Source organism: Myotis davidii, unplaced genomic scaffold (assembly GCF_000327345.1).
Source record: "Myotis davidii unplaced genomic scaffold, ASM32734v1 scaffold651, whole genome shotgun sequence".
Taxonomy (NCBI): Eukaryota; Metazoa; Chordata; class Mammalia; order Chiroptera; family Vespertilionidae; genus Myotis; species Myotis davidii.
This window is the reverse complement of record NW_006283994.1, coordinates 360,516-372,990: the sequence shown is the minus strand read 5'-3', so window position 1 is coordinate 372,990 and position 12,475 is coordinate 360,516. Positions and strand designations below refer to the sequence as shown.

At 58.2% G+C, this 12,475-nt stretch overlaps 1 protein-coding gene across 1 annotated transcript in view; it reads left to right on the top strand.

Moving 5' to 3' along the window:
- CFAP77 (cilia and flagella associated protein 77) overlaps nucleotides 1-10,225 on the top strand; it is a 106,279-nt gene extending 96,054 nt beyond the window's left edge. The window contains exon 6 of the mRNA XM_006754199.2: nucleotides 9,806-10,225. Within this exon, the coding sequence (XP_006754262.1) occupies nucleotides 9,806-9,928 (123 nt within the window). The 3' untranslated portion in view covers nucleotides 9,929-10,225. The remainder of the gene's footprint in view (nucleotides 1-9,805) is intronic.
- Nucleotides 10,226-12,475: the final 2,250 nt, after the last annotated feature.

Sequence of the window (12,475 nt, the reverse complement as noted above, 5' to 3'; positions counted from 1 at the left end):
TCCCTTCCTCTCTCTCTAGAACTCAATGGAAGCACATCCTCAGGTGAGGGTATAAGTAAATAAAGAAAGAAGAAAAGCCCTGACCGGTTTGGCTCAGTGGATAGAGCGTCGGCCTGCGGACTCAGGGGTCCCAGGTTCGATTCCTGTCAAGGGCATGTACCTTGGTTGCGGGCACATCCACAGTGGGGAGTGTGCAGGAGGCAGCTGATCGATTTTCTAACTCTCTATCCCTCTCCCTTCCTCTCTGTACAAAAATTAATAAAATATATTTTTAAAAAAAAGAAAGAAGAAAAGAAAGTGAAAAGACCACTCACAGAAGAGGAGAAAATAACTGTAAATCATACAGCTCATAAGGGGCTGGGAATGCAAATGATACTCTTACACCTCAGTATTGAAATGTAAATAACCCAATTTTGAAATGGGCAAAGGGTTTGGATAGACATTCCTCCAAAGACGAAGCACAGATCACCGAGAAGCACACAAAAACTTCTCAACAGCATTAGCTTTTAGGGAAATGTAAGCCAGAACCACCGTGAAAGACCACTTCATGCCCACCAGGTGGCTATAGCAACAACAACAACAATGATAATAAAAAGACAGACAGTAACAAGTGTTGGCAAGGATGTGGAAAAACTGGAACCCTCACGGGTTGCTGGTGAGAAAACCGTCACAGTTTCCCAAAAGGCTAAACCTAGAGTTCCCACATGACCCAGCAATTCCGCTCCTAGGTGTGTACCCGAGAGAAACAAATACGTACGCCCACACATGAATATCTCTAGCAGCATCATTCATAGAGCCAAAGAGTGGCAACAACCCAAATGGCCATCTTTAAATGGGTACATTTTATAAATTACATCTCAACTCGAGGCCCGGTGCATGAAATTCGTGCATGGGTAGGGTCCCTAGGCCTGGCCTGTGATCAGGGCCGATCAGGGCCTTCCTTCCCTGGCTGCCAGGTGCCACCCAGGGCCTTCCTTCGTTCCGCACCACCCTCTGGTGGTCAGCACACGTCATAGCAAGCGATCGAACTCCCAGTCTCCTGGTTGAACTGCGAGGGGACACTTTGCATATTAGCCTTTTATAGAGAGAGATATAGCTGTTTTAGAAAAGAAGATTCAGGCCACTTGAAAAAGAATAGCCCACGTGAGTCAGGTCAGTGCTCAGCACTGAGGTTCAGTCTTTGGAGCCTGGAAGAACGTGATGGTGGCCAAAATGGCCTTGGATGATGAGGGAGGGGCAGTGTCCTCGGTTTCCCCCAGGATCCACTCGCCTGAAACCTGTTAAACCCAGAGGCTTAAGAAGCAAAAGTGGGTCTTCGGGGAGTTCAGACGAATACCCGCATGGTCACCCGGCCCTTCGTCCACCAGCATCTGGCGAACAGATTTGTTGTTCGATTTGGATCTGAACTGGGTATTGGTTTGGCTTCTGGAAATAGCAACTCAATTCTCATTTTCAAAGGCATCAGGGCTGCCTCTGCTAATGCCCCAGCAAGTCTCACCAGCCCATGGCCTGTGGACCCTGGTCGCTTAGCCGCTGGGTGAACCTGCGCCAGTGTCTCCACCACCCTGAGCTTCAGCCTCCCCTCCCTTCAGGTGAGCACGCCCCTACCCTCAGGGGCCGCTGCTCTGCACACACACACACACACACACACACACACACACACACACCCCGTCCTGGAACCTCCCGTCAGGGCCGCGCGGAGCAGGCGTCTTGTTTCCCCGCCGAGCTTGGCTGTTCTCTGAGACGCAGCATGTGTCGGCGGTGTCCTTGTTCTGTCTATTTTTGGACCGCAGAGAAAAGAGAGCTGGGAGCAGAACGATTTCGGAGAGACCAGCTGTCCCGGGAGAGCCTGGCGCCCTCGCTAATTAGTTCACCTCCCGGACCTGCCCCATCAGAGCGCGGGGCACAGCCCTCGCCGGTGACGTCCTGCGCGGACCCGTGTTCTGCGGGCCTCTGACCCCCGGCGGCCCCGGCTTGACAGGAATTACTGACCTGGGACTGATCCATAATCTCCAAGTGCTCTCATTAGAGGAGACAGCCCCTCAATCTTTTCAAGAAAACCTCGCTCCCAGTCACCTGAGCACTTGTCACTTAGAAAAAAACAAACCTAAACTGAAATCTCTATAGCTGTCATTTTTTTTTTTCTGTTTGGCAGGTTATTTTTTTTAAATCTGGCTATTTTTTCTCAAATCCTGCCTTTTGATTTCTCGGTCCCCAGACCTGGCCGATACTTGGCATCCTCTGGGGGGACCGTCCTGGGGCTGTGAAGGGGGCTGGGGTCGGCCAGCCCCGCTGCTCCTTGTAGAACGTGTCAGGCACATGGGAAGCCGCCCAGCCTGTGACTGGGCTGCGGAGGGTCGTCCTTCCTGGCTGGTGGACGCACACACCGTCCACCGTGCGTGGGGTTGGCTTTACAAAGCAGGCCCGCGCTGGGGAGAAGGCGCCAAGGAAGCCACTCCCCACCGTACAGAGCCCGGGGCTGGGGCGGCCTCAGTGTCCCCGCTCGGCCCAGGCCTCCTGCTGAGGGGAGAGGGGGGAGGGCAGAGGAGGAGGAAGGCACAAGGCCATTCCCTGTTTAGCACGTGGGCCAAGCTGCCCCTCCCCGCCCAAGGCCACGGCCACCAGGCAGAGGAAGATGACCAGCGTCTCGCCTCCGGGTCTTGGACACTTTCTTTTATTTATTTTCTTGGTAATCCTCACCTGACGATATTTTTTCCATTGATTTTTAGAGAGAGTGGAAGGGAGGGGGAGAGACACGCAGAGAAACATCGATGTGAGAGAAACACATTGATTGGTTGCCTCCCACACACGCCCCGACAGGGGGCAGGGATTGAACCTACAACTAAGGTCGGTGCCCTTGCCTGACTCTCTTTCCACTGAGCCACACCGGCCAGGACTGTGATTGTGTTTTATCACCATTTCCCCGGCTCTGCCAGACAAGGCTCCCTGAGTCCTCCCTGCACCCCGATGCCCAGCTCGAGTCACCACAGGGCGATGCTCGGTGGGTACGTGTGGAGTGAAGTAATTCATGCATAAATGAAAGGACCCATCCGACCCCCTGGCCCAGAATGCGGGCACTCTCTCTGTCCTGCTGCCGGCTCATCGCACACAGGAATTTCCTGGTGAAACTGGATGGGGCCTTCCAAACAGGCATAAACACCAAAAACTCAACAAATACTGGCAAGGCATCTGAATCACACAGATCGCTTTGGGACCAAAGACTTTAAATTAAAAATCAATCACAAAACATAACTAACGAGCTTGCCTGGCAATTTTAAAGCGTATTCATAAATAACTAATGGGCCAGAGAAGAAATCCAAACAGAAATCCGGTCGACATGAAATGAGAAGAGAACTGAGCAAAAATAAATATACTCAATACTTGTGAGGAGAGACAAAAGGAAAGGCAGGGGCAACATAGGTGCTAACACCATCTATACTAATAAAAGCCTAGGTGGTCGTCACACCGTCACACCGTGATGCCCTCACACCGTCACAACTCATCACCAGGAGGCTGTGTGCGCAGTGGGCGCACACAAGTGGGCGGGGACTTGACGTGTGCGTAGCATGGAGGAGGCAGGCCCCAGCAGCTCTGCGCCATGAGGCCTAGGGGTCTGCAGCTCCAGCCTTCCTCTTTGGGGCAATTCATCAAGGAGCCCCGATGGGTGGGTGGGGTCTACCTCTTTGGGGCAATCAATCACGGGGCTCCCGCACTGTGAAAGGGCACAGGCCAGGCTGGGGGACTTCCCCGCCCCCTGGGTGCACGATTTTCAGGACCGGGCTTCTAGTCTCTCTCTCTCTCTATATATATATAAAAGGCTAATATGCTAAGTGTTTATCCGACTGGTAGCGATGATGCACACTGACCACCAGGGGGAAGATGCTCAACACAGGAGCTGCTGAGCTGCAGTGAGTTGGCAGCGGCGGTTCTCAGGTGACGTACCCCAAAACCAGAGAGGAGGACGCCCGATTCCTCACGGGGTCGCGCAATTCCACTTTTGGCCGTGGGTTATGTTGTTGCTGGGGCACCGTCAACCCTGAATCTGGTTTACTGCACACTTGCGTTTGCGTTCCACACCCTGTATGACAGCAGCTTTGCAGAGCGCCCTCTCGAACTCCGGGACCCCTCAGGGGATGTCAGAGAGCTGGTTTCAGCCTGATCCCCGCAGGCCAGGCTGAGGGACCCCACTTACTGGAGGGACCCCACTCACTCCGCAGATACCCTTAGAGACTTGACACCACCCCAGGTGCGTCCGGCCAGGGAGGGACTGCTGGGGTCCAACCCCAGCAGGTCCAGAGGTCCCCAAAGGTGTGGACGGAGTCAGCGAAGAAGGAATGACACGGAGACAGCGTTCAGTTGATCAGCAGCCTTGCCAGGATCTCTAGCCACAATCTCCAGCCAAGTTCTGTTCAGGATCTCCAGCTAGGTTCTGGAGCCAGTTCTCCAGCCAGGTTCAGTCACCAGGTTCTAGTCAGGTTCTCTTGCCATGTTCTATCCAGGTTCTGTAGCCAGGTTCTGTCTCTAGGTTCTTCAGCCAGGTTCTTTCGCTAGGTTCTGTGTCTAGGTTCTCTCTCCTGTTGTCTTGTTGCATCTGTATTTATACCAGTTTATTCCAATCCTATCAATCTCTATTCCAAAGGTTAGGGCGTTTCTTATCTCCATTCCAGGGAGTAAAGATTATGTAGCTTAAGTGTGATTGTTCGTAGTTAAAGTGATTAATTACCCGCCTGGCACTTAGTTAAGGGGTTTGATTCCCTCCCTAACTTCAGGGAAAAATCCCTACCTGGGGAAACAACTTTTCTCAGAGAGGTGACTTTGGTTAAAACACATAGCGCCAAGCAGGTGAGCAAACATATTAAGAACAGTATGCCATATACGCCAGGTCCCTTGAAACAGCAAGGATGGACTGGCTCCCGGCAAGGGACCACGGGAGGTTGGCTCCAGAGTGTGTCCGGCCCATCTCGCCCAGTCCTGCCCCAACAGCCATCTTCTAATTAATTTCCTTTCAATGTGCATGAATCCGTGCACCGGGGCACTAGTGTGATATAAATGTCAAGGTTAGAAAAAAGAGGATTAGAAGGGGATTCGCTGAGCAGATGCCTCTAGATGCCAGAAAAGGAAGAACAGAGAAACCTCACAGAAGAATCTTAAGAGCAAAACTGGCGAAATGACGAGGGTAGCTAATAACTAAGAGCATCAACCAAATGAAACGCTGCTCATTGAAAGTGGACCAGAAAAGTGCGATGCTTCTGAATGACTGGGAAATGGAACCCAAGAATCTAGGTCCAGGGCGAAGCGGGGACCACAGTGGGCAGGGGGCGGCCGGAGGAGAGGCGACAGGTACACTGGCTGCAGGGCTCAGCTCTGCCCGGGACCCCCAGGGACCCTGGGAGAATCGCTTTCCACCTTCGGGCCTCAGGTTTCCCACCTGCAGAATGGGAGAGTGGGATCCAGTGACCTCCAAGGTCTCTCCTAACCCTGGCCGCCTGGAAATCTTGTATTCCAATAGGGGGAGGGAGGGAATTACGATTCCTCAGGGCAGCGGTGACTACAAATCTCTCATCAGATATAACGGGCACCCTGGTTTGCTTGCATTTCTATGGAGAGCGGCTACAGTGTTTGGGCAGGTTCAAGCCTCAGACTGCCTGGTGGCAAAGCCACATACATGTCCCAGCTTGGAGGGCAAAGCCCTCCCAGCACAATTATAGCCAAAGGCTATGGTTGTAAGCTTGACCTTGTGTCCGACCCTGCAGGCCTAGCTAGCTAAGGGCTGTGGGCTGCAGGGGGTGAAGCAAGTGCGGCCAAAACAAGGCTTGATGGAGTTCAGAGAATGGCAACAACAGGAAAGAAGCAGATTTGAAATTCGCAAGAACATTGTAAACATCTTGCCCTTGCTTTGCTTTGTGTGATCTGACTATAAAACAGTGGTTCTCAACCTGTGGGTCGCGACCCCTTTGGCAGTCGAACGACCCTTTCACAGGGGTCGCCTAAGACCATCCTGCATATCAGATATTTACATGACGATTCATAACAGTAGCAACATTACAGTTATGAAGTAGCAACGAAAATAATTTAATGGTTGGGTCACAACATGAGGAACTGTATTTAAAGGGCCAGAAGGTTGAGAACCACTGCGTATAAAATAAAGCTTCGGCTTACAGGTTGTGTCACTGTTTCCTCATCCAGGCACAGTGATACACCTGGTCCCACCTGTATTCTCTGGTCTGTCTTCTTTCATCCTTCACCGCCCCCTGGCCGTGCTGGACACGGTTCACATTTCCTCTCGCTCTTCCTGCACCAGGGCTTGGGGTGGTCCCCACCCCTCGGACACTTTCCCCTCCTCTTCCCGTCCTCTCTAGAAAGATCCTGTGGCCCCCAGATGGAGTCAGAGTTCCCCAGACCACAGTCTTACTGTCGTTGAAGTTAATTATAGCAGAGCATAGAGAAACGCCCGGCCTGTCTTACTCGCCAATGTCCCCCATGGTGGCGCCGCCTGGTCCTTATCTGGGCAACACTGCCCATTCGCACAGGCCCAGCGTCTTGGCCCACCTGGGTATCGCCGCCCCCGCCCACCGGCCGGGCCCTCGGACCGCTGGCTGCCCGGGCGCCAGCCCCTATCTCCCTGCCATGACCCCAGCGACTCAGCCCCAGTCAGCAAAGCCGTCTCCTGCCAGAGCCGTCACAGTTCCCGCTCCGGGCGCGGGCAGCCGCGGACGGCTTAATTTAGAAGCATCTCTGAAGGAATTCCGCGCCCCACGGCTCTCGTGCTTTCACTCGGGGGTCCACTGGGTCGTGACCACACACAGCGCGAGGCCTGACTAGTCATTAGGATCCTCATCGCTGGCGGAGCTGCCGGTCCGGGAGGAGAGTGAGCACGTGGGACCGGAGCCCATGTTCCCGGCAGCGACTTTCACGCGACTCGTGTCATCAGCGTTTAACATGGGGGTGGAGTGTCGCCGTGGAGACCTGGGCCCAGAGTCCCCGCTCTGGGTTCACCCTGTGTGACCTGGGACGTGACCCTGCCGTCTGGGGGCCCATTTCCCCATCTGCACGATGGAGACGCACCCGTATGCTCCGAGGTTTGTGCGGAATAAATGCCCGGCCCCGCAAGTCCCAGGCCCGTGGTTCTGACGTTGCTGCTGACGGGGCGCCCGGCTGCTTCGCCTCTGAGGGCTGAGCCCCTCTCCGTGGGCATCAGGGATCCCCAGGGACAGAAAAGACTCACCCCACACGGGGGTGAGCTCTGGCTTCGGTCAGCTTTTAGGAGAGCCCGTCAGCACCAAGTCAGCACCCACCCACCCACCACCCAGCATGAGCCGTACCCATCGCCCCACCCAGCTCCCGGTGGCTCCCGGGCTGTGGCCACAACCCTCCAGCCTCTGCCTCCATCTCCACACGGCCTCCCCCCTGCGTCTGCATCTTTGTCTCTTACAAGGGTGCTCATCAGGGTGCCCCTCAGAACAATCAGAATGTTCTCATCTCTCCATCCTTCATTACGTCTTCAAGGGCCCCTTTTCCAAATAAGGTCACAGCCACACGTCCTGGGGATTAAGACACAGACACCCCCACCAGGGTCACCATTCAGCCCTCTACCAGGGCCGCGCTGTGTGGAGACCGCAGACCTGTGGGCCGAGGAGCTTCCTGTTAACAGTCACCGGTGCCTGGCCACCAGGGACAGGCTATTGCCGCTCTGAGCGCCACGGAAGGCCCTGGACCCGGAGTCCCCGCCGGCTGGGCATGCGAAGCAGGCAGGGTGCCCGCGAGGCCCCCAGAGACCGGACGTGCCAGCCGCATGAAGCACCTCCAGCTGCCTTCTGGGAAATCATGTCACGGTGTCAGAATCAAGCCGTCCCTTGCCAGAGGCGACACCGCGGTGCGCAGACGCCTCAGTTTCTGGCTATTCTCTCTGCTCAATAACCTTTCTGAGGCCACGTGGGAATTTCTCTGAAACTGGAGATTAAGCTGGAGACAAGATCATGGTCCCATCAAATGCCTTGAACGCCAGGTGCTGAGTCCTGGGTTGGGTGGGCATCAGGTGACGGGTTACCAGAGCCGGGCATGACCCTGACACAGAGCCAAGAAATCTGAGACCTGCGGCTGGGGCCCCGACGGCTCCGGAAACACCGCCACAGAGGGCCCGTGAAGGGACAAAGGGCCCGCGAAGGGACAGAGGGTCGTGGACCTCTGAGTTAGGACTTGCGGGTATTTTTCTTCCCCAAGGAGCAAGTCCATGGCTTTCTGTAGTCTCGAAAGGGCCGACACCCCCCAGGTCTGGCTACACCCGACCGCCAGAGATGAAGACTGTGGTCTTATGTCCTGGAATAACTAACCAACAAACCTCAGCATGGGCAGAATATTCTAGAAAGAATCCGGAACGTAGTGCCTAGAGATTGGGGGTTGGTGCTATAACAGAGCTTGTCTGCCTCTGATTCCCTGTGGAGCCAACCCTAGGCCAAACCCTCTCTGGGCCTCAGTTTCCCTGTCTGTAAAATGGGGAATAGCCAAGTTGGATTCCATTGGGCCCGTGTGCACCTTGATGTTCCCGCTCTCCCCTGACGGTGAGCCCGGCCCCGGACCTGAGGCCAGGACCTGGGTATGGGTCTCGTTGGCCCTAAGCAGTGCCCAGACCTGGGGGGTGCGGCGACAGTGTCCTGGAGGCAGGCAGGGGTGTGGCACCCAGGAACCACTTGGCCTGGTCCCTGCCTGCAGGAAGCCGCCTGGGCACGGGCTCCGATAGGGTCATGACTTTCCCAGGGTGAGATGCCCAACCTCTTGCTCCCTGAAGGGGCCGGATTTTGGGCACCGAGCAAAGGCCTTTCCTGAGAGCTCCCCATCTGCTCCCTGGTCTTCGGTTCTCAGACTGTCCCTCGGAAAGCTGCCTGCAGCCCCGTGTGGGGGGGGGGGGGGGGGGGTACCAACCACGGCCTGGATTCTTGACCAGGGCCTGGGGCTTGGGTCCTGCTTTACCGGGAAGTCACGGCAGAGCAAACCCAGAAGGAACCCGCCTGCCGGCCCTTCACCTCGGCCGCCTGGTAAACCCGGCTCTGCTGGGCCCCCCGGCCAGCACCACGCTGTCCCCCAGCCCCTGCTCACCCTCCAGCCCAAAGTGCCCCTGAGTGTCTGCCCCAGAGGCCCCAGCTCGGGGCCTTTCTGTCCTCCCCGCACCCCCACCCCAGCGTGGTTCCTTCCAGGTTCAAGCTCGGGGAGGGGAGGGGTCCTGAATAAATGCAGGAGGGAGAGGAAAAGGCAAACAAGGGAGCCTGCACCCTTCTCCCGGGACTCCCTCAGGCGCCCCCGCAGGAGGCCCCGTTCCAGGGGTGTCCTCCCACCCAGAGGCGATGGAACGCGTGCAGGACACGGGAAGGCTCCCCCCTCACCCCAAGGCCCTGGGAAGGGGGCTCGGCTGAAATGTGATCGATCACACCACACTGAACTGCGGGGCCCCGGCTCCTGGATCTGTTTCCCTCCCATGAGCCTCTGGGGGACGGGGGACAGGCCCTGGACGCTGGTGCTGGTGCTGCACGGGCCGGGACTCACCGCCTCCAGCCCCAGGGGAGTGAGCGCCAGGAGCCCTGGGAGAGGGCGGCTCGTTTGGGTTCATGGTGGGGACGCCGCTGGGAAGGATGCGCTGGCTACCGGCCCCCGGGCAGTGACTCCAGCCATCACCACGCGGCACCCGTGATGCCCAGTGACGCTGCAGTGACTGCACAGAGGGAAAGCCCTGCCTCTGGGAAGCGAGGAGGGGAGCACGGGGCAAGCCCCCCAGCCTCTGTGCCCACTGACCTGCCCTCCCCTCCATCCGCAGGTGGGCCCGCACCTCGACACCTTCCCCAGCGAGGCGGATCGCCAGAGAGCGTTCAAAGCCCAGCGGGAAGAGTACGCTGTGCGCCAGGGAACCCTGCGGATGGGCAACTACACCCACCCCTGAAGCCGCCTCCGCACGCGGAACATTCCGGAAGGCCCCCCGTCCTGCCCCACTCCTGTGTTTACGTGGGTTCTGCTGCTGCAAGGACCTCAGGGTCAGGTCTTAGGTTAGTTATTTTTGCTACGAGCCCCCCTCTTTAGTTAGGCAGCACTAGCTCACCTTCGCCCAGCGCCCCTCCTCCTGGGGGACCCGTTCTCTGGCAGCCGCCCGCCCTCTCTCAAGCCCTCACCCGACGGCACAAACCCAATTACAGGGCAGACGCTCCCTCCAGGCCGGAGTCTGGAGGCTGTGCCCCATCAGGGACCAAGCCCTCGTTGCTCTTTCTGGGGTGCCTGACGCCCCACCACGCTGGCGGCAGGAAGACCCCGCTCGCTCCTCAGGGCTTCTCCCCCAAGACTGACCGGGAAGCGGCGGCTGGAGGCACCAGCGAAGGAATTCTCAGCCAAACCCCCCCTCCCCCGGCAGCTCTTGCCGCCATCTCTGGGCCTGTTCCCCGGCTTCTCCCCACAGACGATATCCTGCCCTGTTTTAAATTAAAACGCTGCTGTCGTCCTCCTGTGTCTCTATCTGAAACCGGCACAGTTATCACGGTGGAGGAGCAGCCTCAGACGCTCCCACGCTGCTGTGACCGCGTGAAGACTCTCCGAGGCTGTGAGCCCCCCAGGCCTCCCACGGCGCCTCCGGCTTCCCAAGGCCCACGTCTGGCCTGAGGGTCCTCCCCGAACGCCGGGCTCAGGTATCCGACGTGGTCGCTTCTCCCGTCGATTACTCGTCTCTAACCAGCACAGCCGGACAGACCCCTTGACGTTCCCGCCAACCTTGCTCTCCCTCCGTTTCCCATCTCACGAACGGCACCACCGTGGACCCGCTGTCGAAGCCAAATGTGTCCTCACCTCTGCAACCTGACCCCTCACAAGCCTCATGTCACTTCCAAGACCCTCCTGTCCACCCCCTTCTCTCTGGGCCCCTCTTCGCTGGGGAACCAGCTCCTGCTCCCCCTCACCCCACCGCCAGGGAGCAGCCCTCAGCACTCGGTGGCTTCCGTCCACCGGAAGTGAGACCCCACTCCTGCCCAGGCTGGCGAGGACCCCAGGTGAGACAGTGGCTTCCCTCCACCGGAAGTGAGACCCCACTCCTGCCCAGGCTGGGGAGGACCCCAGGTGAGACAGCCGGTCCAGCCCTCTGGCTCCATCCCCGGCGCACAGGTGGCGGCCGTTCACTCCTCCTGCCTTAGGTGTCCCGTGCGCCTTTCCCTCCATCAGGACCCCTGGGCCACAGGTGGAGCCCTGCCTGCCTTCTTGTCAGGCAGACCTTCGCTCACAAGCCAGGCCCCTCCTCCGAAGGCCTGCCCTGGACCGGCTCCTGCCTCCTGCGTTATTGTCCGGAAACAGTGACCCTGTGTGGGCCTGACTTCTCAGGAGGGAAGTGGCATGGGGCCCGGAGCCAAGGGCCCGCCCTGGGGAGGGGCCCACCGTGGGCAGTGCCCCCTGGTATCGGTGGGAGGACCCTCAGCGTGAATGTTCCCGGTGACTCGCGCCCCCTGCAGGCCGGGCCTGGCAGAGACAAGCCCAGCAGGTGATTAGAGATCTGAGTGAGTTCCCCTGCAGCCGCCCCCTCTCGCAGGAGCAGCTGTGTTAGAAGCTGATTCCACAAAAAAGCCACACACACTAACCCCTCAGGACTCGGGCTCAGCCAGGGACTCCACCCTGTCCCAAGGGCCTGAAATCCTCCCGCCACCACAGGAGCCTGAGAAAAACACACACCCCCCGCCCCCCGCCTCCTCTCGGCTAAAGTGCCCAAAGCCTTCCCACCCCCGGGAGCAGGCCTGCCCCTGAGCCCAGCAGCCAGCCCCTCGGTAAAGCGCATGAAGCCCAGCTCCACCCGGTCATTACTGTGTGACCTTCAGCAAGTGTCCCGACCTCTCTGTGCCTCACCTGAGACAAAGCCCCCACACAGGACAGGACACCCGCTCAAGCCACATCGGACAACGACTGCATGAAAGAGGGCAGCTAGCAGATTATCCCGGGGTCCTACGTACACTGAGTTACCACTCTCTTACCAATAAAGCGCCATGAAGGGGCCGCCGGCCCTGTGACGCTGGAGGGCGAGGAGAGCAGGAGGTTCCAGGGAACAGCCGTGGTGTCGGGTGCTCAAGAGGGGAAAGATGTGTGTACCCAGCACACCCCTGTGCTCTGAACCCTCATGCGAAGGGCGAGGGGCACATTAGGACACAGACGTCCCTGAAACTAGGCTCTGCCCACCGAAGGGCGGGCCGCTTGCTATGGCAACGAGGGAGATGCCCAGGGCGAGCCACCACCCGCCCGTCCCACCCCCCAGGCTTGCTGGGCCAAGAGGAACCTGTGGACTTGGCCCGAAAAGGCTGCGGGGAAATCTCTCCTGTACCTGATCTCACGTCTCGCCCCGCAGGCAGGCAGGCAGGCAGCGCTGTGGGACTTGCTGGGGCTGTAAGGGGGGCCCTGGGCAGCGCCCTCCGTCCTCTCCCGGATCCCGGCTCTGGGTGTGCCCCGCCTGGGCCCCAGCGGCTCTCCT